The 26,658-nt window shown below is 37.3% G+C and overlaps 3 protein-coding genes across 12 annotated transcripts in view; all 3 read left to right on the plus strand.

Annotated features, from left to right (window-relative positions):
• The first annotated feature begins 816 nt into the window (after window positions 1-816).
• On the plus strand, window positions 817-1,175 carry LOC101896808 (metallothionein-2). The gene is made up of 2 exons (XM_005178725.4): window positions 817-913; window positions 975-1,175. The coding sequence occupies exons 1-2, from the start codon at window positions 889-891 to the stop codon at window positions 1,082-1,084; spliced, it is 135 nt and encodes a 44-aa protein (XP_005178782.2). The 5' UTR covers window positions 817-888; the 3' UTR covers window positions 1,085-1,175.
• Window positions 1,176-2,130: 955 nt separating this feature from the next.
• Window positions 2,131-12,130, plus strand: LOC101896626 (putative uncharacterized protein DDB_G0271606). Its single transcript, XM_020035136.2, has 2 exons — window positions 2,131-5,435; window positions 6,755-12,130. Exons 1-2 carry the CDS (start codon window positions 2,649-2,651, stop codon window positions 8,165-8,167), a joined length of 4,200 nt encoding a protein of 1,399 aa, XP_019890695.2. The 5' UTR covers window positions 2,131-2,648; the 3' UTR covers window positions 8,168-12,130.
• A 3,989-nt stretch (window positions 12,131-16,119) lies between these two features.
• LOC101894082 (CCR4-NOT transcription complex subunit 6-like) overlaps window positions 16,120-26,658 on the plus strand; it is a 182,939-nt gene continuing 172,400 nt past the window's right edge. The window contains exons 1-3 of one of the 10 annotated variants that reach the window (XM_011292298.3): window positions 18,319-18,699; window positions 21,333-21,387; window positions 25,349-25,809. In XM_011292298.3, the coding sequence (XP_011290600.1) occupies window positions 25,803-25,809 (7 nt within the window). In that variant the 5' untranslated portion in view covers window positions 18,319-18,699; window positions 21,333-21,387; window positions 25,349-25,802. Of the gene's footprint in view, window positions 16,336-16,387; window positions 16,538-18,318; window positions 18,700-21,332; window positions 21,388-25,348; window positions 25,810-26,658 lie in introns of those variants that run through there. The other 9 variants (XM_059120392.1, XM_011292300.3, XM_005178711.4 and 6 more) reach the window with 9 other exon arrangements.

The raw sequence follows: 26,658 nt of genomic DNA on the forward strand, positions 1-26,658 counted from the left end.
TTTGTGAACAAAGTACAGGTGACATTTACTGACCGAATTTTTAACAGATTTTCTTTTTGTTTGAAAATTGCCAAATTCGTTCCAAATGGTGGAGGCATTCAAAGGTCGGCTCGGCCGAACTTATAGCTCTTTTACTTTTTTTTTTTTAATTTTCGTATTACGATTCAGCAATATAGGATAGTAATTATAACCCTCTAGCGTGTCGGCAAACACGGTTTTTTGGTCCTTTTTTGAATATGCTCAAAAATTAAAAAACAAACTCCCTTTAAACGGCATAGTAGCAAATATTCAATATATTCTACAAATTTATTTGACATAAAATTCTGCTGTTGGATCAGGGAGACAACTAATTTGTTATGAATTATATACCTTTTATAGTACGTTTACGCTGTAGAGGATTTAGAAACCCCAGTCGGTTTAAATTGTCAATTGCTTTGAATATACCTCAAATAAATCTTGATAAAGAAGGTTAACCCCGAAAAAATATCTAACGTAAACATGATTTTAGCAATTTACATATTAATTATGTGATTTTTCCCTATTTCAAATTTAGATAAAAAGTAAAATTTTTAATACGTAAAAGTCTGTATTTCATGTGAAGATATTCAACATAATACATATCATATCAATTACTTCCAATTTCAACGAATCGCCTTATCAGTGCACACGGAAATCGCACGAACAATAACTGTTTAATTGAAGCAGAAATTCACCCCAATTTGCCGAGTGCAAAAGCACTCGTTACATTATCGTTTCGTTTTATGCAGACACGAGTGGAAAAACGCATATAAATATAACAGTGTAGTCGATGGGGTATTAGAACATAAGTTCAGATCACAACTTATACGTGTCATTAAAAAAATAATAAAAAGAAAACTCTTTGCCAAAATGGTTTGCAAAGGATGCAATAACAGTAAGTAGTTTGGAACTCAAGGCATTAATTTGTTTAATTAATAACCATTTTTTCTTTTTAGACTGCCAATGTTCCACAACCAAATGTGGTGACAACTGTGCCTGCAACAAGGAATGCAATTGTGTCTGCAAGAATGGACCCAAGGATCAATGCTGCTCTAATAAAAATTAATTCTGATTAATGCTAAAAAATGTATTTAAAAGTTTATATGAGAAAAGATTGACGAAAATTGTGAAGAAATAAAGCTCTTAGATTCTCAAGACGTCAGTGTTTTATTTTATTTTTTACAAAAAAATGTTGGAATCAGTAACATTAGGTCTATACCAAAACAAGTCCCTAGTGACCAATTATTTAAGGAGATTATTTTCCTTTTTTTTACATATTTTGGAATGCCACAATGTGTAGCTATTTGTTCGGATGTGTTCTATTTATCTCTTTCAGAAATTATCTGAACGACCGAGTGTGCCCTCTACAATAGATTTCTGACACTATATACACCCAAACTTGGCATCACTGCAAAAAAATTAGCAAAGTTATCAACCTTCGTTCAGCCTAGATACAAAGGTGTAAACATAAGATATAAAAAATAATAAAATGGGGCATAAAAAATGTAATGCTTTTGTTATAGATGTCCTTAATATAAAATTTTTGAGTAAAACTGTTTGCTCTGTTGCAAAACCTGCAAGAATCTAATATTTTTACAATTTTTTTGTCGATATTATAACAGGATATTTGTTATCCTAGTAAAATGTTTTACATTCTTGCAGTTCTGCAAATGATCAATTGTTTATTCTCCGAGATGCAGAGGAATTTTCCTAGCGATTCCTTGAAGTAATGCAAGGTTTGTATCCTCTCTGACAACTATATATTGAGGGGAAGGATATGAAAATATTAAAATGAAGCATTTTAGAAAGATCTGGTCTGCACTTTAAATTACATAACACAAATGCCCTGTTTGGACACAAACATATGACACTATTATTAGTTACTGTAACAAATTTCTATATGGTTGTTGTTAAATTCTATTTGTTGTAGTTTTGTTTCTATCTTTTAAAAATAAAAGCAGGGAATTTGAATCATCTGTGACAAAATTCTTTTAATAAATCCACACTCCCATTGCTGGCATACGATAACATCGATAAAGAAAACTTTCATTCGATACTCCTTTTCAAAACAATGTATCGATACTATCGATATTACAATCGACTCTCTGCCAACTCTAGTTAAAACCAGAAAAAAAGATGGCCGCACGAAACAAGTGAAAAATTTCATTCAACAATAATAGAATAATAAACAATCGAAATAAATTGTGATTTTAAACATTAAAAGTATATTTATTTAATAATATATGATATAAGTTATTAGGGAAATATGAAGTTTTTACTTTGCGCCTAGGAAAACAATGTAAAAAGAAGAAAACAAAAAGTGCCACAATTTGATGTCTGCCAGAGTTCATTGAAAAAAAGAAAGACCAGTGAGTTTCTACTCTGCTGCTGCTACTGGTGCTTCTTCTTCATCGACTGCTTACCTATCTATGAAACGGGTTGCTACTGTGTGTGCGTGTGCATTTGTGTGTTTATGGAAGAAGATTTTCCAAAAGAAAAAAAATCAATCAACGACGTGAGAAGAAATCAAAGGCGTGTAATCAATAACTTTTAAGAATAATCAATTTTGCAATAATGATTTTCTAATACAGTGAAGAAGCAGCATTGCGAGTTTATAGCAACTTGATAAAATGTTACAATACAAAAATCCCTCTGCCGCGCAAGGTAATGCCTCTGCTACAGCCCCGCCTACACAGCAGACACAGGTACAGCAGCAGCAACAACAACAACAGCAGACGCAACAACAAACAACTGTCCAAAATGCAGCGGGCCAACAACAACAAATCCAATCACAGCCCACCCAAGTTAAAGCCACATTTATGAATCCTGCTGCCGGCCAGGCGGGTCAGGCCCAATTGCAGGCGGCCGGTAGCACCACTTTGCAGCCGAATCAAATACCTTTGTCACAGATCATTAATATTCAACAATTGCCGCAACAGTTTTTGCAGGCAGCTGCAGCCCAACAGCAAACACCCCACCAACAGACGCAAACATTGCCACAAAATATGTTCCAAATAGTGCAGCCGATGCAAACGGTGAATATAGATGGACAGGAAGCTATATTCATACCGAACTTTAATACCCAATTGGCGGCAGCTCAACCGGTAAATATCAACGGCCAACAGGTATTTTTAACGCCCAATGGACAGATAGTACGTGCACCACAGGCTGCCCAACAGACCACAGCAGTACAGCTGCAACCGGGTACGCAATTTATACAGGGTCTAGGACAAACCATACAACTGCCAGCTGGATTCGGTACTGCTGGGGCTCTGCAAGAACAGACAATGTTCACAATACCCGGGACGAATATACAAATACCCATAACGACAGCTCCCACACCGCAGCAAATCCAACAGCAGCAATTGCAGCAGTTGTTCCAGCAGCAGCAACAACAACAGCAGCAGTCTCAGTTACAGGCCCAGGTCCAGGCTCAAGCACAGGCCCAAGCCCAACAACAGGCACAGCAACAACAGCAGCAAGCCCAGCAACAGGCCCAACAGCAGCAGCAACAACAACAGGTAAATAACGCCGCTGCAGCTGCCAATAGCAATGCAACGTCAGGATCAGTTCCCAACAATGCAACTCCTGGACAAAATGCTCCCCTGCAAACGGCAAATATAACACCAACTGGTGGTACGACGACAACCACAACTTTGCCCAGCACAATAACAATTCCCGGTACAAATATACAGATTCCCACCTCTGTGGCTGCAGCCAACGGCCTCTTGGGCAATTTACAACAACTCCTGGCAGCTGGTGGAAATGCTTCCATAAAACTTGACAATGGTCAAACACTGCAAAATATACAAATCCGCCAAGCCGGGCCCGCCACAACTGCTACGACGGGCACAGCATCACAACTGCAACAAATTGTGCAATTTCCTCCAACCTTGCAGCAAGCACCTACGGCTGCCGTTCCCCAACCAGCAATACAACAGACCACCGTTGCAGTACAAGTTCCCATACAAACGGCAAATGGTCAGACTATCTATCAAACCGTACACGTACCCGTCCAGCAATTGGCCGGTGGAGCGAGTGGCATTTCAGCAACCAATCTTCTTCCAACCGCCCAACACATGGCCATGCCTCAAATAATACCACAGTATACGCAAATAGCACAGATTGTCACTCCGAGCGGGCAGATTCAGCAGGTCCAATTGGCTCCACTGAATGCTCTAACATCCTATCAGCAATTACCCACTAATGCCAATATTATTCACATTCAGAATGCAGCTGTGGCCCAGCAGCAGGCGGCAGCAGTTGTCCATCAGCAACAACAACAGCAGCAGCAACAACAGCAACAGGTACAAGTACAACAGCAGCAACAGCAACAAGTCCAACAACAAGCTGCAGCGGCAGCTGTGGCTGCTCAACAGCAGGCTGCCCAAGTTCAACATCAGCAGCAATTACAACAACAACAGCAACAAATAATCAATGCCATCAATGCGGCTAATGAGTCGGGAGCTCAAATACCTACCAATCAACCCATAACCATAACCAATGCCCAAGGGCAACAGGTTACGGTAATACCAGCTCAACAACTGCAACAATTCCAACGTGCCAATATTGCTGCTGCAACTCATCAAACTGCGGCCACCGCAACCCCTGCACCACAAGCAACAACTGCATCCGCAACTGCCACAGTACCCCAAACAGCAGCAGCGAATCTCATACAATTCCAACAAATGCCCGGACTGCAAGCATTGCCCATACAAAATATTCCCGGTATAGGTCAGGTGCAAATTATTCAGGCTCAACAACTACCGCCCAATCTGCAGGCTGCTAATATTCAACAGATTTTAGCTGCAACAGCGGCAGCTGGTCCTCAAACGGCCGCCAATGCCGGGCAACAAAATGTACAACAATCCTCTCCCCAGACCACAAATTCTAATTCCCACTCTCAGTCAACCGCCCAGTCAACATCACAAAATGCTCCCACAACCACCTCCACACAGCCATCTCCACAAGCTTCCCAACCAACATCAACAACAAACAATACAACGCCGGGCAGTGTTACAACGGCAACATTGCAACAAATCACTGGCAATTCCTCGAATGTCACCACCACAGGACAACAACAGTCCACCACAAATCAAACTTCCCCGGCCAACAATAACAACAGCACCAACCAGCAGCAGCAACATCACCAGTTGGCCACACAACAGAACAATACACCCAGTAGCACAACGGCCATAACTTCGGCCACTTTGCAGCAGCCCAAGCAGGAACCACCATCACCCACACAAATTGGCCAGACATTGATCACCAACATTAAACAAGAACCACCAGATAACGGCGGCAGCATTCCTGCCGGTACCACATCCATTAGTGTTCCTGCCTCACCCGTTGCTGCCAATGCTGTGACGAGTACCCAAATTAAATGGTTAATGCCACAGGCTACAACTGTTACCCAGGTGAGTGATTTTTTTTCGCATTTTTGTTTGCTAAATATGTGTGGTGCTTGATGACACAAAAATCTAATCATAAGCAACAACATCATAACCCACATGCATACGTACATATACATGTATCTATCTATATATTTATTTATCACGGAAGTCGTTTCGCACTAAAATTTGTTTTATGTCTTTGGAAATTTACTTATTTGTTATATTTATCTGTATCTGTCATTGGGAATCCTTAAGCGATTCGACTCCCGCTCACTCGCTTATCAACCAGATTTCATTAGAAAATAAGAATTGTTTTCTAAATTGATTTGTTTAATTGGTGTTTTTTGTCTATGAAGTTTATAAGAGGATTGGAAATGGAGCTGGAGTTAAAAAGATTGGGAGTTTAAATGGGTCTGGTCAAATATTTCCTGAGGCAACCAAAAAATATTTGTAAAATTTCATAAATATTGATTGTTATTGGATTAAAGCTACGACATAGTATAGAATCCAGAACTTTTTCATTGAAATTTAACAAAAATCCAGATACAATCTGGGCATCAGTATATATTTAGATAGCATTAAAGAACTCAAGCCATATTCAACAGATCTTCAGTCCCTGTTTTAAAAAAGTATATTCTCTAATGACGCCTTGGATGCGTCCATATTACAGACTACATACTTAAGGTTGTTTTCATAAAATAGCCTGTTATAAAAATAGCATTTCGTCTTATATATTTCGACGAGACTCAAGTCGAGTGTAAGGGGGAACTCGCGGATCGTTTGAAATTTTGACAGTATATAGCGGTGGAACTCTGTTTACAATGAAAAACATTTTTATACCCTCCACCATAGTATGGAGGGTATTTTAAGTTTGTCATTCCGTTTGTAACACCTCGAAATATACATTTTAGACCCCTAAATGAATTTCTTCCTAAACCAAATGCGGCTTTCACATTGAAAGCTTTCGTTCATTAGGCATTCCATATTACTCTGGGCTTCGCATCTCTAATCCTGTTTGGCTTTGGCTCCTAATCCTTTCTACTAAAATCATATGCATATACTCCATTCAAATCTACCATCCATCTAACACATTAACATTAAATCCCATAACTCCTGTCCCTTGCTTTTCAAAATTTTAAATCAAATAAAAATTATTAACAATAATTAGTTGATAATAAAATCTGGTGATGGTGGCTTCTTTTTTGAATTTTAAATAACAAAACAACAACAACATCAATACAAAAAATATAATAACAAAAGAATTCCTTAAAGACGAACAAATTTTAATGAATGATCTTTCCCCTTGACACGCTGTTAAACTAACAGTCTACGCATCCTTACAGGTACAGCAGCAACAGGCGCAATTACAGCAAATCCAACAGCAACTCCAACAAGCTCAACAGCAACAGCAGCAGCAACAACAACATTTGCAGCAGCAGCAACATCAATTCCAGCAACAACAACAACAACAGCAGCAGCAACAATCCCAGCAATCCCAACAGCAACAACATATCGTCTCAGCCATCGATAATATGGGAATACCAGTAACTTTGCCGGCATCACTGCAAATTACTCCCATTCCAGCCAACTTGCAAGGAGCACACCAGCAGCAACAACATTTCACCATACCAATTGGCAGGACCACACTCATTAAACCCCATGCTGGGAGTAATTTAAGTGTTTCAACAACAGCACCACAAACATCAACATCATCGGTGACCAGTAATTTAGGAGGCACACAAATTACCATTGCCGCCACAACCACCAATGCCAATAACAACACGCAACAGCAGAATAGCAATCAAACATCAAATACAACAACTCAAGCACAACAACAGAATGCTAATGCTGCGTCCTCCATAGTCCAGCCAGCAACAGGAGCAGCTCCCCCGCCACAACCACCACCACCCACACAAACTTCCGTCAATGTAAATATCAATCTAAATGATCCCGGTAATTTGGGTATAAAACCGCGTCTGAAACGAGTTGCCTGCACCTGCCCCAACTGTGTGGATGGTGAAAACAAGTCCGATCGCAAAAAACAACACATCTGCCACATACCCGGTTGCAATAAAGTCTATGGCAAGACATCCCATCTGCGAGCCCATTTACGTTGGCACACAGGCGAACGACCGTTTGTCTGTTCCTGGCTTTTCTGTGGTAAACGTTTCACACGATCCGATGAACTGCAGCGTCATCGTCGAACCCACACAGGGGAGAAACGATTTCAATGTCCCGAATGTTATAAGAAATTTATGCGTTCCGATCACTTATCCAAACACATCAAAACCCATCAGAAATCTCGGGCAGCTCTCGAACGTATTGAATTGTATAATTATAAACAGGATAATATCAAACAAGAACCGGGCGGAGATGATATGCAGGATATGGAAAATGTTGTGGGAATGGATATGCCACAAAGAGGAGGTCACCAACAACATCATTTAGATGCCAATACAGTTGCGGGTTCAACTGGTGGCATGGTGGTGAGTGTGGCCGGTGGCAATGGCTCGGGTATGGGCAATACTTCTATGTCATCGCTGGATGGCAGTTTAAACAATTCATCCACCGGTGGTGGTGGTGGTGGTCTAATAATGCATGAGGCTGATATTTCCAATCAAACCGATAGCTATGGCGAGGACGATGACTGTGATGACGACGAAGACGATGAGCTAATGGACGACGAAGAAGACAGCGGAGATGATGAAGAAAAAATGACCATTTCTATTAATGAATTTCCCGAAAACTCCAACTAGCAGGATATAGATATGCTAATAGAACAATATATGTTTGATGATTTCTGATGAAAGTGAGTAAAATTGTGTTAGAGACTGAATGAATGAAGAGGACATTTGACGGAAAATTGGTAACGGAAATTTAGGAGGAAAGAGAATTTGTAGGGGAGACGTGGATTGAAGGGGATTGGGCTTTTGTGGTCGATTTAATATTTCCAAGTTGTACAGTGTCCACTTTTAATTACAAGTTGAAAAGATTTGCACTTCTTTGCAAAGTTGAAAAATCGAGGGAGAAATGTAATTTAAAAAGATGGAGGAAGTCTACAATGGAAGAAATTGTATGGAAAGTTTATCCATAATAAAGAAAGATGTCTTTAAAGAGAATATTTCCATTTTGTATCCACTGTTGGGTACATTATCCATGATAGCAAATACAAGATTCTACGTTTTGGCGATATTATCTTCAATTTTCCTCTTCACAATTCATAGTATGGAGGGAATATAAAGCTATGTCATTCAGATTGTAACTCATCGAAAGAACCATTTACTGCCCAACAAAGTATATTCGTTATCAGCGATTCAATTGTATTCCGCTGTCCGTTTGTGAAAATCTCTAACTTTCGAGGAAATAGGAAACCTAGATGACTAAAATTTTGATCACACACATGTTATGTAAGATTGAGTTATGGAATTGAAAATGGCATATATCGGTCCATGACAAAAAAAATTCCATTATTGGGAATTTTGATGATTGTACCCACATTTTGAATTGGAACCTATCAGGCAGATAGCGGTCCACATACAGGGTGAGATAAAAAAGGTGCAACAAAATCAAACTCCAAAATTATTTTTTTAATTTTATTGAATGATACCGTCACACGCTGCCCGAATGTTGCTCTGCGTAATTTTGGCCCATTCCCGGCGAAGCGCTTGTTTGAGGTTATCGACACTTTGGTATTTTTTAGTGCCAACCTTGGTTTCCAGAATACTCCAGACACAATAGTCCAACGGATTGGTATCCGGAGATTTTGGTAGCCATTGTGCGCTGGAAATGGAGGGAGGAACCTCATTTTGTAACCATTCTTAGCTGGCGCGTGCTGAGTGCAATGGTGCTGAGTCCTGTTTGAATGTCCAAGGTCTGCGGCCAAAATGTTTGGGTGCCCATGGCTTTAATACATCTTCCTGAATATTTTATCGATAATATTCGGCATTTATTCTGATGCCACGGTCGATTAATACGAGCGGAGAGCGACCATCGGCTGTTATGGCGGCCCACACCATAACCATGACCGGCGCTTGAGTTCTGGTGGCCAACCGAAGGTGAACATTTTCAGCTGACCTCTTTGGCAAGTAAACACGATCATTTTGTTTGTTTACAAACTGCTGGACAACGGAGTAGTCATGTATAGAAGTTTTTGGAACCGCCCAGGGCTCTATGGGCTAGGTTACTGTACAAATTAACAATAAATAAAAAAATGTTTTCTCATCGCAGAAACCCAAATTGGGCAGTTCACCACTTTCGGTCTAGCAATGCTTTAGCTCTTTTGAGTCTATTTTCTTTCTGTTGCGGGATAAGCTATTGCACTTTTTGGAATTTCAATTGCTTTACCCCTACCTCATTTTTCAATATTTGCCGAATGGAATATTGCGACATGTTCAGCTCACAAGCCATTTTTCGGCCACTTCGACGCGGGTTTCGATTCGTCGCTTCTTTACTTTTCGAACCATTTCTGCTGATGTTGCTGTTTTCTTCCGTCCACTTCCTTGACGTTGGGCTACGCTACCAGTATCAAGAAAGAAATCGCACGATTTCGTTTGAATTCCATCACGAATAACTTTTTTTCCAGAAAATTCTCACCAAAATGCTTTTGTACGCTTGTAAACAATATAATGAGCTGTCACTGGAATAATTTTGACAGCTGTCGGACGAGTGGCTTAGAAATGACAGTAGTCTGAAGTTGGTTACAGTTTTTTCATCTCACCCTGTATATTAAAATCCTTAAAAAATTAATTCCCAAAAACCCTATTTTTAATAGCAAACCATTTAGCTTGGAAAACGATACATTACAATGCGTACATCAAGTATCCCGATATTCGTTCGTCGAGATGTGAGGGTATAGCACATAAAGGGTCATCGAGGCATCAAGGACACTGTTTACACCTAAAGCGTTTTTAATAGTTATGCCTTCAGCTTGAAAAACACAATATTCACTTTTTTAAGCTTAAATGAGAATTCCAAAATAATCTACCTGATATGCTGCTCCCTTAGAATTCTGCATCTGAGACCATAGGTATATATTTATATATTACCGTTTATTGGTATGTTGTAACTCGAAGTTCATGTGTCGAGATTTATAGGTATGGGACTGGAGTACTTTCAGGACTTAAATTCAATATGGTCACCCAACACAATTTCTATTAACCAATAGATCTAAAGCCCTTGGAAATAACATATTCAAATATTATCTCCTTTTAGATACATTTTAAAAATAATTGTTTAAATATTATGAATTTCGTATACATAAATTTGTACCCTTTGAAGGAGTAACTATCCGCATTTGGCACACTTTATGCAAGCTATAAAATTATCTATATTGAAAAAAAATTAGCAATATACCTTAGGGTTTAAATTTTGTTTTCAATTATATTTCATTGTTTCCATCTACAATTCTTGACCACTCGACTTATTTGTGATAACTTCTAATATATTGTTTTTATGGATATCAGACTTTTTTCCCACCTGAGACCATTTTAGCTCTCTTAATTTTTTTTCGTTTTATTTAAAAATTTTCTGTTCTACTAAATTTGCTTTAAAAACTTTCCTTTATCCCCTTTTAAAAATTATTTGTTTTGTGTAAAAAATGTTTCGTTTTGAAACGACTGTGATTTGTAAGAAAATATGTACAGGAAAATGTAAATAATACTCCTTTCATCAGTAAATCATACAAGCAATAAATACATGTTATTTATTAAAAAAAAGAATGATCGAAATTAAATGTAGTATAAAGAAATCGTTTTGAAACATATTCAAAAATCGAATCGAAAAATAGAGACTAGAAGATTAAAAAACTACTATTCCTTAAATATTTTTTTTTAAACAACAACACAATATAGTATTTTTAACAAAATAATGTAAGTTATAATTTTACAAATGTTTCAATTTTTTTAATAGAAAATAAGCTGACGTACTTTTAAAGTACATTGCCCACTTAAGTCCTTAATGTATTCAGTTTTACATTTTTTTATAAATATATATAAATATCACATATATAATATAGCGTGTAAATAATACTCTTAACAATTAATTCTAAATGTATATAAATAGTGTATTTTTTAGGTTCTCTTTTTATTAAAATATAAAGAAAAATTAAAAAAAAACGAAAACTTAGCAATTAATCATATACATATAGTCGTAACTAAAATGTTTTTGTATTTATTTAGACAACTAAGAAAAGAATTTTTATATGTATAATTGTAGTTAATATTACAGTTTTCCAATTCGTCTTATTGTCGTCAACGTCATTTGTCCTATTATTGTTTATAGATATATATATATATATAAGTCAATGCTTATAACATGTACTTATATACACACGTTTTTTTTTTTTTTTTTCTAGTTTACTTTAGATGATTATTATTTCCTCCCCTCCCCCCATCACCAAACGAATTACAAATTCGTACAGCAAAAGAATCAAGAATTTATAAAAAAATAAAAACAAAATCAGATAAATAAAACTATACATATTTTTTCTGTTTAGCTATAATTACACACATAGAATATACAAAAAACAAAAAGTATATGTTTTTAAGAAAAAAGTAACTAGAAATTATGTCGATAAAGATTTGATGCACATCCGCCGACATCATCGCTAACACAATGCAAACAAAAAATTCAATATACATATGTATAACACTTTTCTTGAAAAGAGAAACATTTTCAAAATAATAATGATGATATATAAATATACACATACTTATAAAGAAACTTTTGAAATGAAAACCTGTGTTTTTTTGGGTCTTGGTACAATAATTATTAGCTTACTAATTTATTTTACATGGGAAAGACTCGTGGTCCTTTGGTTTTTTCCGGAAAAGAAGTCGTGCGTATAGAAGTAAAGTGCAAGACACAAAAATTGAAGCTTGATTTTTTAGGGCGCAGCTTCTAAGAAACTACAGTAATTTGAATAAGCAGTTTGATTCCTTCTTTGATCTGCTGTGTGTTCGTTCTGACTCCTCAGCTCTCGCTCTTCAGCTGCGATGGTCTCCTAGTACAGTATTCACTGTATACAGGGTGAGATGACAAAACTGCAACCAACTTCAGACTGCGGTCATTTCTAGGCCACTCGTCCGACAGCTGTTAAAATTATTCCAAGCATTTTGGTGAGAATTACTCGTGATGGAATTCAATCTAATAGCGTGATAGAGCACTCCGACATTTAGATATGAATAAATCTTTCGTGTCTTGTACCATTGCTCGTTACCGTGATACTGGTAGCGTAGCCCGACGTCAAGTACTTGACTTGATCGAAAACCGCGTCACAGTGTCCGTGCTCGTGAGCTGAACATATCGCAAAATCCATTCGGCAAATATTGGAAAATGAGCTCAAGGTAGAGCCATTGAAATTCCAAAAAGTGCAAGAACTTACACCGCAACAGAAAGAAAATAGACTCAAAAGAGCTAAAGAGTTGCTTCGCTTGGCCGAAAGTGGTTAACTGGGGAATTTGGTTTTCTTCGATGAGAAAACATTCGCAGTTCAGCAGTTTGTAAACAAACAAAATGATCGTGTTTACTTGCCAAAGAGGTTAACTGAAAATGTGCACATTCGGCCACCAGAACTCAAGCACCGGCCATGGTGATGGTGTGGGCCGCTATAACAGCCGATGGTCACTCTCCGCTCGTATTATTCGACCGTTGCATCAGAATAAATGCGGAATATTATCGCGAAAATAATCTGGAGGGCACGCAAACATTTTGGCCGCAGACCTTGGACATTCCAACAGGACTCAACATCATCGCACTCAGCACGCGTCACCCTAGAATGGTTAAAAAATTAGGTCCCTCGCTTCCTTTCCAGCGCACAATTTTCACCAAAATCTCCGGATACCAATCCGTTGGACTATTTTATCTGGAGTATTTTGGAAAGCAAGGTTGGCACTAAAAAATACCAAAGATCACCTCAAGCAAGCGCTTCACCGGGAATGGGCTAAAATACCACAGAGCAACATTCGGGCAGCGTGTGACGGTTTCATTGGCCGTTTGAATGCCATAATTCGTGCCAAAGTTAACCGATTCAATAAATCTAAACTTATTCTAAAATTTAATGCCATTTCCGACGTTTTTTGCTTTCATTCAATAAAATTAAAAAATGTCCGAGGAGGGCATTCATCTTATAATTACTGATAGCATCTATGGCTGCATCGGTATGAATGTCACTCAGACCTGTCTGATAGGCTTCTTGATCTAGAGTTTCTCTCTTATAGCGTTGGCCCTCCCTGTCTAGATCGTGTATGTCCTTCCTGATACGCCCATCATAAGATGGTTGGGATGACTCTCACTATAACAACCAAGCAGGTACTGCAACGAAAGCATATGATTATGGTCCACTGGTGTCATGAGAAGGCACCCTGTCACAGTTCTCAGGGCAGCATTCTGGTAGGTTTGGATGTGCTTCCACTGGGCAGCACTAGTATTCGCAGACCACACTGGAGCCCTATAGCTGACCATAAACCGACATATCGCGCGTTATAAGAGGTCAACGAGGTTTCTTTGTCCGCACTTTTTATCTCGTCGCATATAGCTGTGGCCTGCGCGGACGACTTGGACGTGCTGTCGAATGTGATCCCTATAATGTTGGGGTAGTTCGTGGCCGATATTAAATTTCCCTGATTTCATCTCCGCAGACCATGTGGTTAAGAATGTGACCGTTGATTTCGTGGCGGATATTTTAATATTCCTCGCGTGGAAATATGCGGCAAGTTTCGCGAGAAAGGGGTTCAACCTTTCACATATGTCATCTTGATATCTTCGGATAAAGAGGCGGATGAGTTCATTGAATTTATTCAGAAAAGGATTTAGATACAGATACAGACATTGAAGCTTTATGGAGAGCAGGTACCTAGAAACTTCATCAATTTTAATAAGGAGTTTGACAGACTCTGGGCAAATCAAGCCAGCTCATCAGCTGGTACCTCAAAAAGGACCATTCAGCGGAGTGATGACATGATTTCGCTTTGTACTTTCTATGAACTTCGTACACTTGGGATTACCTTGTGTCCACGACACTAACTCAAGAGTTCTCTTTTGCCTCTTTAATTTTACCGCACTAACATTGCTTGAAATTCCGAAATTAAGAGAAGCATTCGAACTGGTCGTTGTTGAACGAGCTTTGCATGTCTATCAGAATTCTGTAAATCCGGTTCTAACTGTACGTTCTAAAATTCTTCCTTCTTCGCAGGCTGCAAACAAGGATCTTCTGAGGTAGGTTTGTGCAGGCCTGTATCATACGCCAATGGACGTTTCACACGCCTTCATTAATTCGTGTCCACTACGAACTGAGTCGACTGCACCATACTGGGCATATTTTCGCTGTTTTGTCTAGACGGTCGACGTTCTGCTGAAATATATGAGGGGTGAACTCCGAAGATGAATGTTCTTAGACCTGCCTGATAGTTCTCATGATCTAGAGGCTATCACTTATACAGTTGGACATCCCTCTAGATCATGCAGGCGCTTCCTGATATGTCTAGATGGAGAAGTTCGGTCGACCAAATAATGGTTAGAATGACTCCCACGATAGCTCCCAAGCAGGTACTGCAACCAAAGCATAGTAATATTCAGACGAAGGTACCCTGTTTCAGTTCTCAGGACAGCAACGTTTCCATTATGGAGACGAATATCAAGAGATTGGGTTAAACCTAAGAGAAAAAGGGGTTAAATCTAGCGAACTGTAACACTCTCCTCTTATTCGGTTGGGCATACTCGTGGAATTTGGGTCAATCAATCAGCTACGCCAACGCTGATCCTCTCTGTTCATTATCTAGGACGGAATGTAAAAACTCATGGCGGCCTAGTATCAGGCCTTTATTGCCTACCAACAGCGGTCTAATGTTTGGCAAATAAAGCGGTTTACATTTATTAACCTGCGGGATATACACATAAAACACCTCTAACTCGGCAGTTTCACATTTGACGGCTACTCCCCCTACATTCTATGTATGGGTCACTAGAACTTGGCTCAAGCACTAATTGTTGAAGCACGTCGCAACATAATCCCTTTCGCCGTAGTCTAGCAACCTACTTAAACAGGCAAAAATTCTAAAGTTCACACATTTTCTGCATCAATTACAATGCACAGCAGGTTCAGCGTTTCATTCCATCCCAGGCAGGTTTAGCGTTTCAGGTCAATCCGTTATCGTAAAACCCGCTGCCGTGCCATTATTCAGACCACCTCTTTCTCAGTGTGAAAATTCATATTCAGAAGTCACTGCCGCATAATCCTACCAGATTATTGCATTCCATATATGAATTTGGAGGTTCTCTAATCTGATATAAAGATATAAAGCTACATATTTTTCGCATTCAAAATTGAAGTCTCCTTTCACGAATCGGCAGAGTTTGAATATTTTTATTCTTATTCTTCAGTTTCGCATCTATCGCTCTTCTGAATCCTTTTCTATCAGAATGTTGAAGATTTCCAAAAAGACTGACTTGTTGCGTTCTAAACAACATTTTTTTTTATAGAGAACTAAAAATTTTTTTATGGCACAAAATTACCTCGTATACCTGTCCGAGACTCTCAGTAAAAATTTAAAATTATTGAAATATACATAAATCATTCGGTTTCCTTCCTTCCTTTGACTGTCGTTTTAGTAACGGCAAAAAAAATTAACTCACAATTCAGCCATTTGTAAACATTGCCGCAAAGCCGCTGACTTTTTGCAACAAAATTCAAATTACAGAACCCTACCGCAACCGGCGATGCAATTCAGTATGGCTCGGTTCTCTGCAAGTCGTGGTTGATAACACATAGTGAAAAAGAAAAAAACTAAGAAAAATATATAAACAACAAGTGCAAATAGTTGATAAACGTGAATTAAACAGTTGATTTAACAAAATCCCATCGCAATATTTATGAAAACAAATTGATTTTGTGTCGTACTAAATTAATAATAGATTTTACTTTTTTTGGGTAAACGACCAAGAAAGAAGTCTTCTCATCATTTTGTGTTTTGGTGTGTGTTTGTGTGCGTGCGTGGTAGAAAGAAACGACGAGAAAACAAAGATAATTTCGTTCGGCATACAATTGAAAAGAAAGAAATACTAAAGAAAACACAACAAACAAAATTTTAATATATCTATTTGTTTTTTTGATTAATTTGTAGTGTTGAGAGGTGAATTTTGTTTAAATGTTATATGTACTACTATAAGCAAGCAAGAAGATCATAAAAGAAAAGAAAAAACAATCATTTGCATGTAGAATTTGTTGTGTATATTTTGGTACACAAAGGCACGGGTTATTTTGTATTTGTTGCTTGTGTGTGCGTGCGTGTGTATGTCAATTTTCCTTCCAATTGCATTTGTGTTGTCCTATAAGACATTTTTTCTGTTTTTGCGTTTTGTCTCGTCTCGTTTGCCTTGTTGTTTTGTTTGTGTTTTTTGTTTTTTTGTTTCAAAAGAAAATAAAACACTGTTTCTGTTTTCTCTAACAAAGAATAACAGAGAATTGCAAAAAATGAAAAATGGCACAAATTGGGAGAGAGAGAGTTTGAGTTAAATGCGAAAAAGTGTGGTTATGTTGAAAGTATTTTGCGACATGGATGCCGGGTAAAACAATAATAACGCCGATAAAGCTTGGTCGTGTGAAGTAATGTTTATAACTCTTAAAATACTGGAGACATTTAATGATATTTCCCTATTTAATAGTGGCGGACATGACGAAGGCTTTAAGATCAAATAAGTATATATTCCGTTTGTGGAAATCAATTGAGCTTCCGAACGAAATGATGTAGGTTGACAAGATTTAACTTAGATTTTATTTTTGATCGGTAGAACTTTTGTTATTGAAAATGGGCTTCTTAGGTCTACGTTTTGGTATAGCTCCCATATAACTGTACCGGCATTTTAGGGTCTTTTGGTTGTTTTAGTTACGATTTTAATCTGAATTTGCTGTAAATTGGCAGTTTGTGTTGTCAGTTGGTGGGAAACATCATCGCAGAAAACTGTACATATTGGTTTAAGTTTTGATAAAGAGCCCATATAAATGTACATCCAGATATTCTGCTTTCTGTCGCACTTTTCAGACAGAAATTTTCCTATATGGGCCCACATCTTCGCATAGTAATCATATAACGGTATCTAACGATATTCCGTATTTGTATGATTTATACCACATTTTTCGGTGGAATTTTTTTCAAATTTTAAGCTCGCAATGGGTACCTCTTTCTACGACATTTCTTGTTAAGGTACAGGTCATCATATAGCCTCATTACTTCCTACATTCAGTATTTTTCTATACTGTTTACAAGATATGTATCTTAAAATAGATATTTGTTGTTCGTAATAGGCACCACCTTCTCTACCTACAACGCCCGATTTTCCGTTCTTGAAATTTTGTACTACAATTTTTTCAACACAATTCTCATTGACGCATCAATTGAAGCTGATCTGTCTCAATAGCAGGGGTGCTCAAAACCGTGTTCTAAAACATGAAGAGAAAAAAGAGATAATTTAAGAGAAAATTAAAATTATGTTTTTCTTTTTATTTTACGGTTCTATTTAATTGTTTTTAAACACGAATGTTTGCCAAAATAGTTTATAAAGCAAATGGATAAAAAATATTTGTATAAATAATGACTTAACACTGTTTTGTTTTTGATTTAAATAAGCAAAGAGAAATTTGACTGAAAACAGATATTTCTTCTTGAGCACCGCTGCAATAGTCTTGCTAATTTCAATTTATATGCAACGCTATCAGAGAGTCGAATATCGCAATACTCTCTTACATTTCTTCAAATATCATAAATATATCGGTTTTCTCATTAGAAATTAACCAAAAACGTTTTAAAAATTCATAACAATTTAACAACCAATTCTTGACGCCGTAACTCTATTTTATATCGTCGACGGCTGCTGACTCTCAGTGTAGTGGTCATCGAAATCTCTCCGTTGTTTTTTACATTTACTTGGCTCCATACTCTCACATTCGGTCTGAGAAGAAGCGGAGAAAATTGCAAAAAGAAATTTAACAAAAATAAACAAAATAAATTAATTGTGCTACACAAAAAAGTACTGTAAATACTTTCAATTTATATCAAGCGGAAAACAAATCAATATAAATAAAGTGAAAAAGCGCCAAAATTGTAACAAAGATAAAACAATAAGAAATTCTTTCTTTCCTTTTTTTGTGGTGGACGACTACCGTACCGTTTGTGTTTCGTTTTCTCTTTTTTTTAATCGCGGACATATTTTTCCATATTGCCGAAAAGAAAAAAAACAAAAAAAAAGTTTAAGATTTTGCTAACAAACCTCTTTAAGAAATCAAGAGGCGATTAATGTAAATTAAGTGTTTTTGTGTTGTTTTATCTTTTGTGTGTTTGTCGTCGGTGTTCTATAAAGTGTAATAAGAACCATTTTTATTGTTTTTGTTAAAAAAAATCTAGTTTAGCGCCAATGTGAGACAGTGTGGCCTAATTCTTAATTATTGGAATTTTATTGTTGTTGTTTTTGTTTTAATATCATGGAAAATTAAAGATGTCGTCGGCATTACATATTTATGGAGTTGTGGATGAATTCCCTTTTAGGGGTTTCTTGCCCTTTACGTAGTAGAGTATTGTGATTTGACCCCCTATTAAAATGTTCATACACTGCATCCCTATGGAAAATGGACTCCTTATGGCAATTTAATGTTTCATGAAGAATTGTGTCTATTTGAATACATTTCAAATTCGCCCATATGTCTTAAATTCCTTTGTGGTTTTAAGTTGTTCTCGTTTCGTTAGTAAAAAATAGGTAGGTTATGTTGAGAATGTGTCACATATCCTGCCTATGGCTACGTTTACAGTAGACCCCTTTGCTATTTTGAAAGTTGATGGAGTATTTTGTCCTGATAAAGGTCATAAATGTAAATAAGTCTTTCTGGTTTTCGGCATATTTCGACTCCAGTGATATTTGTGTTCTATATCACAATCTTTAAAACTCAAAATAATTATAAAGGGGTTTTCAAGTAGGAGTTAGTATTTTGGTATCCAAAGGAAAATGCAATTCTTTGAGATAACGGATCGGATATTGATTTTATAACGAAGAGGAGGTTATGGCGCCAATGACTCCATTACATGGTCATATCCTTTTTAGGAAATTTTTAATCATCGAAGTATTTGTATAATTTGGTTTCAGGATACTCAGTTACAAATTCGAGAGTCGGCATCTGCTTCACTAGAACACCTTTGGTCCATTGTGTTCATTCTAGGAGCATTAAAGTTTTGGTTAGAGGAAACATATACAGGGTGAAATAAAAAACCATTGTGCGGTGGAAATGAAGCGAGAAACCTCATTTTGTAACCATTCTTGGATGGCGCGTGCTGAGTCCTGTTGGAATGTCCAAGGTCTGCGGCCAAAATGTTTGCGTGCCCAAGGCTTTAATATACCCCCTCAGAATATTTTCGCGATAATATTCGGCATTTATTCTGATGTCATGGTCGATTAAGACGAGCGGAGAGCGACCATCGGCTGTTATGGCCGGCGCTTGAGTTCTGGTGCCCAACCGAGGGTGCACATTTTCAGCTGACCTCTTTGGCAAGTAAAGACGATCATTTTGTTTGTTTACAAACTGCTGGACAACGAATGTTTTCTCAACGGAGAAACCCAAATTCGGCAGTTCACCACTTTCGGCCAAGCGAAGCAACTTTTTAGCTCTTTTGAATCTATTTTCTTTCTGTTGCGGTGTAAGTTCTTATACTTTTTGGAATTTCAATGGCCTTACACCGAGCTCATTTTTCAATGTTTGCCGAATGGAATATTGCGATATGTTCAGCTCATGAGGCATTTTTCCGCTATCGGATCACGTCGCTTCTCTACTTTTCGAACCATTTTTGCTGATATTGCTGTTTTCTTCCGTCCACTTCCTTGACGTCGGGCTACGCTACCAGTATCACGTTAACGAGCGATGGTACGAGACACAAAAGATTTATTCACATTTGGATGTTGTAGTGCTCTAACAATAGCCACTTGTGGTTTTCCAGCCAAATATAAAGAAATCACACTATCACGGTTGAATTTCATCACGAATAATTTTTTTCTGGAAAATTCTCAGCAAAATGCTTTTGTACGCTTGTAAACATAAACATATAATGAGCTGTCACTGGAATAATTTTAACAGCTATCGGACGAGTTGCTTAGAAATGAGAGCAGTCTGAAGTTGGTTGCAGTTTTTTCATCTCACCCTGTAATGTCATTAATCCCAGGAGACCTCATAAAATCTTAGGGTAGCTTGCTATCCTTCCCACAAGTCTCTCAGCTTCAGCTGTGCAATCTAGAGAGGGAGTTGGAGATTACTTACTGCCACCTATATCCTTGCCAAGGGAGAAGTGCGTACCAGTATTTTACGAAATCTGGTTGCATTATCCACTACCTCTATAGACTCACAGAAGTTTCTTTTTTTAGTTCAGTTTTGTACTTATTAAAATCTGCTTTATAAGTACAACGTTAAGTTGTGCTGGTATTTGCTATATGACGTCCTTGTTGTTTTCCGAAGAATAGTAAGGTCCTTAGTCCACCAAACCAGCTGGGATTTCCTCCCAGTGTAAGTGATTGGACAAAACTTCTCATAGTTTGAACGAAGAAGATTTGAAACAATATTCACCACTCTCTTGCAGACCACCACTGGTTGATTGCAGACCTCGAGGTTCATGTTTCAATTCTGTTGTAAGAGATTGAAATTTGACCCAGTCTGTTCCTAGATTCCTATAGGATTTCTGTCTGACAGCACATTTAGCATTTGGCCGTAAAAATATGATCTTGTGTTCTGAAAAAGAGCATTCAAGAGCAATCACTTCCCTCCTTTACCCTTATGGGTGTTTGATTCATATTCTGCGATCCTACAACTCCATAAATGTGTTTTTTTTTTAAAGCTAAACATAAACATTGTTTATTTAATTAAAACTCATTTTATTTTTTGTTCCTCGACTGCAGACCAACCACTGTTTTAAAAACTCGGCATAAAGAAACAACTATTGGATGCAACCAGGTTTGTTGCCCTCCACTTGTGTGTTTATAATAACATTTGTATATATTCATTTGTTTTTGCTGCCATGCTATTATATTTTTTGCTTCCATACAACACCGACTCGAAATTAACAAAGCTTTTAATAGACACAAATTTCCTTTTTGAAGTAGCAGACATTTGTTCATTAAACTTCTTGCTTGTGTTCTAAGTTGTTTTCATTCTGTTTCTTATTTGATGTTACTCGTCTATGTTTTTGTTATCCTTTCTCGTAGCATTCGTTTTTGCCTAAAACAAAACTTTACATTGTTGCTTCCTCCACAGTAGTTTTATTGCTCTTTGTTTCTTTCGTGTTTGTTAAACTAATGACTTTTGACTTGTTGTTTTCTGTAGTTTAGTATGCTTTGTGTCAGTTTTCTTGTTTGTGTTTTGTTGTCTTCTTCTTTATTTAAGGTCCTTTGTTGTTATTTTTTTCATTTCATTTATTCCTTGTTCTACGTCCTTTTATCCTTTCATTGTTTTAGTTTCTCCGATTTTCCATTTCAGTCTGTGTCCATTTAAATTTAAAGTTTGCAAAAATATTGAATGAATGTTGTTGGCTCAAACTGACGACAACAAATACGACGAAGACGACCTCTAACCCGACATGACCAAATCAACATGGCATTGTTATTGTTTTTGCCTCAGTGTGTGGTTAATATTTTTCTTTGGTTTCATTGAAATTGCTTTCCGTTTTGTGTGGTTAACCAACCACAAATACTGGATCAAGCATTGAAAGTTTTGTTGTTGTCGTTCTTTGTAATGACGTAATGACAAGTGCATTTGGTTTGAGGGAGGTCAAAAAGGTTACTTGCTGTTTCGTTATTTGCAGGATGCGTAAAGTGAGTTGTAGGCAATGAAATATTTACTATGGATGGGATTTAAAAAAAATCTTTCTGGAATAAGATTTTGAAATTTATCAATTTTTACACTCTAGCTGTAATATGAAAATTATGAATATAGTTTTTATAACCCGATATTTTTTTGGAGGCCCGCATGTCTGTGCTTTGTGCAACAAACCTCTCCAAGAGTCTACTCGATTTGGTTGAAACTTTTAATATCGTTATATTTTTGTCAAATATAGAAGTCAAACCTAGGAGTTTGTAAATGAGCGATAAACGATTACTTCGGTCCACATAAAAATTCTAAATTTCCAAAATATATAAATCTCATATAAAGGGAGTATCGGATTTAATTGTAACATTTGCATTCGACTAAGGTCAGGTGTGAAAATCTACCCGCTCCCTCTTGTAATTAAGATAGGACCATCATTTTAAATACACTTAACTAGCACAAAAATTCAACGCCCTTAGAGCCCTTTTCAATATTTGCCGAATGGAATATTGCGATATGTTCAGCACACGAGGAATTTTTCGGCCACTGCGACGCGGGTTTCGATCAAGTAGCTTCTTTACTTTTCGAACCATTTCTGCTGATGTTACTGTTTTCTTCCGTCCACTTCTTTGACGTCGGGCTACTCTACCAGTATATCAAATTTGGTATTTGAAGTTCGAAATGGATACTACAGCCTAAGACAAAAAATTGTCTGTGCTGGTCCACGTCTTCGTATAGCCCCCATATAACTGTATCTTCCGACATTCGGTATCTCGATGATTTTAGCGACATTATCCACCGGAATTGTTTCAAATTTAGTATATGAAGTTCGAAATGGATACTACAGCCTAAGGCAGAAAACTGTCTGTGCAGGTCCACATCTTCGTATAGCCCCATATAACGGTACCTCCCGACATTTGGTATTTTGATGATTTAGCGACATTATTAATCGGAATTGTTCAAATTCAAAACAAACTGTGCAGCTCCACGTCTTCGTATAGCCCCCATATAAAGGTACCTCCCTATATTCGGTATTTTCATGATTTTAGCATAATTATTCACCAAAATTTTTTTCAAATTACGCATTTAGAGTTCGCAATGGAAACTCCAGTCTGTGACAGAAAATTGTCTATGCAGGTCCAGGTCTTCGTATAGGCCCCGTGTACCAGTACCTCCCTATATTCAGTATTTTGACGAGTTTAGTTACAATACTCACCGAAATTGTTTGAAATGTCGTATTTGAAGTTCGTAACGGATGCTACAGCCTATGACAAAAAATTGTCTACACAGGTTCAGGTCTTCGCACAGCTCCGATATAACGGTACCTCTCTATACTCTATATTTTGATGATTTTAGCTATATTATTCACCGTTTATTTCAAGTTCCGAATTTGAATTTGGTAATGACTTATGATAAATAATGCCTGTGTGGGTCCACGTCGTATAGGCATCAATATAACGGTAATATTCGGTATTTTTAAAATTTTAACAAATTTTTTTCAGGGTTTTACTTCCAAATTCGTTCCAAATGGTGGAGTGTATTCAAAGTTCGGCCCGGCCGAACTTACTGCTTTTTAACTTGTTTCATATCACCTTGTCTTCTGAGACTGCGTCGGATTGAATACCATTCAGTCCTGCTTGATAAGCTTGTTGATATAGATGCTCTCTCTCTAGATCGTAAAGGTCGTTCCGAGTGGCTTAGAAATGACAGCAGTCTGAAGTTGGTTGCAGTTTTTTCTTATCACCTTGTCTTCTGAGATTGCGTCAGATTGAATACCATTCAGTTTCATATCACCTTGTCTTCTGAGACTGCGTCGGATTGAATACCATTCAGTCCTGCTTGATAAGCTTGTTGGTATAGATGCTCTCTCTCTCTCTAGATTATAAAGGTCCTTCCTTACGTGCTTTGCCGTATGACGCCTAACCACCACACAGTGATTGGAAGGGCTCTGTTTGTAACACCCAAACAGGTATTGCACTGACAACATTTTATTAGGCTGACGCACCGGTAATACCTTCGCATCCTCGTACAGTTGTCATGAAGAGGCATCCTGGCAGGACTGAATATCTCACCTCTGCGTAGCACTAACGATGTAATGAAGAGGCATCCTGTTGCGGTTCTGAGGGCGGCATTCTGGCAGGACTGAATATTTTTCCACTGTGTATAACTAACATTCGCGAACCATACCGGAGCCTATCGCGTTGTAAGAGGTCAACAAGGTTTCCTTATCAGCTCTTAAAGTACTGCCTGCCAGAGACTTGATAACCTTCATGATACTTCTAATCTTGTCGCAGATATGCTACAGTTATGACTTTAAGAGCCAATCGAAGGAGGCTATCGGTAGGTGGTGGTCGGGATTGCAACACCTGCTCATTCAACGATAACCTCATCTCCGTAGTTCATGTGGTAAATAGTGTGGTCGTTAACGTGGTGGCGGATAATAAGAATTACGGTCCGATAATGTCACCAGTAGTTAAACCGCGCCAAACTGTAACTTTTTCTGAATGAATTTGTAGCCTTTGGAAATCTACTGACTGATCTTCACACTAAAATCTGCAATTTTCTTTATTTACGCCCATGTCAATGTCACCAGTGGTTAAACCGCGCCAAATTGTGACTTTTCTTGGATGCATTTATAGCCTTTGAAAATCTTCTGACTGATCTTCACTCCAAAATCGGCAATTTTCTTTATTTACGCCCATTGAGCTAAAAGTGATCTTCGTCGCTGAAGACAGGAGTCCCGTGATGAAATTTCTTAATATAGAACATATTTTGATAATTACAGGATTTCCATTGATACAATTAATACAAAAACACACCTGTTTCTAATATTTGATTAAATTGTTAATTAATTTTGTTTGTCTTGTATTTAAGTTTTTTTCCTTTAGTAGATTGTTTGTAGATCGTGGATCATTGAACGCATTGTAGAATTGTTACCCTATGGCCACTTTTTCCTTTCTCTCTCTTCGTCTGCTTTGCCAAAATTATTGAACGTTCGCACCTAGTAGATGTAGTTATTGACACTCTCTCCAATTTGCAAAATTAAATGTTAATTTTTTTAGGATCCTCCATTATAAAACCTCATTAATTCTATTTTATTTTACTTTCTTAGTTATCAATAAGAAACACACGCACACACAATCAACAAAGGAATCATCCATCACAACACCAAAAATCATCAACATCATCATCACCACCACCACTAACAACTCATCATCTCATCAGCATATATTACCTGCAATTTTCATTTCATTTATGCGCCCTTCAATTCTGACAAAATAAACTAAAACAAAGGCTAAAGAAAACAACAGACCGAACGAACCGAACCGAACTGAAGAAACCAAAGAATTATTTAATTTCTACAAAAAAACATAACAACAAGGACTCGCTGCAATACATTCTATTTTGTTTTCTGTACCACATACAATCTTTCATCTAGCAATCAAACAAACGAACAAACAAACAAATATTTGTTATTCCCAAGAACTTTTGAAGAGATATTAATCAATCAATACCAATACTTTATTAATATTCTTTGCAGAGACGCTTATCATCAGGCGGTTATTATGAAAGGTTATAATTTATTACAAATCATACAAATTTCTTCTATTTCTATTACGCCTATTTACATATTTATGATGTTCTAATTATTATTTTTCCAATAATGTAAAATAATTTAATTCCATTGTATTTTCTTTTGTTGTTTTTTTTTTTTTATCAAAAAGTGACATTTTTTTGAAAGCTTTCAAAGAAAAGCTTTGTTTTTGGAATTAATCTTGTGTTACTTACCTATCTATACATATTATATTTCTTCTTTATTCTTTCTCTCTAAATTTTATATTTTAATGTTGTTATTTACAATTTATTCATTCATTATTAAATTTTAAGATAACAAATGTGCCAGTGAAATGCAAAACGGCGTTGGTACAAAATTTAGAAAAATGACTGTGTTTAGAATAAGTTATAAGAAAGAGGGAAGTGTTCTCTCTAATCAACTTTTATAAGGTTATTCGGGTCGACATATATTGACAATTGTGTAAATATTAAAAAACGGCATGAATACATCTAAACGTATTAAATTCATCGCAGATAGCGTTGGCTTGCGCGGACGACTTGAAGATGCTGTTGAATGCGACCCCTAGGATTTTGGGGTAGTTAGTGGTTTGAAATAAATTTCCCTCAACCTACATATTCAGCTGTATTCTCATCTCCGCAGATCGTGTGGTAAAGAGTGTGGCCGACTTAGTGGCTGACATTTTCATACTTCTCCCGTGGAAGAAGGCAGAAAGCTCCGCTTTAGACATATGTTATCTGTGCACGACGCCACGACCTCAATTCCGAATTCTGGAAAGTTAGAGGCTAAGCAGTTCGAATATATCACCCCAATTTGGGGACCTCAATGTTTCAGCATTTCACGTACGA

The sequence above is a fragment of the Musca domestica genome, unplaced genomic scaffold (assembly GCF_030504385.1).
Source record: "Musca domestica strain aabys unplaced genomic scaffold, Musca_domestica.polishedcontigs.V.1.1 1, whole genome shotgun sequence".
NCBI lineage: Eukaryota > Metazoa > Arthropoda > Insecta > Diptera > Muscidae > Musca > Musca domestica.

Excerpts from the sequence above, each read along its gene's own strand:
- LOC101896808 (XM_005178725.4), top strand. The coding sequence starts at position 889 with ATGGTTTGCAAAGGATGCAATAACA. Across the intron at positions 914-974 it reads TTGCAAAGGATGCAATAACA|ACTGCCAATGTTCCACAACC; the intron begins GTAAGTAGTTTG and ends TTTTCTTTTTAG.
- LOC101896626 (XM_020035136.2), top strand. The coding sequence starts at position 2,649 with ATGTTACAATACAAAAATCCCTCTGCCGCGCAAGGTAATGCCTCTGCT. Across the intron at positions 5,436-6,754 it reads AGGCTACAACTGTTACCCAG|GTACAGCAGCAACAGGCGCA; the intron begins GTGAGTGATTTT and ends GCATCCTTACAG.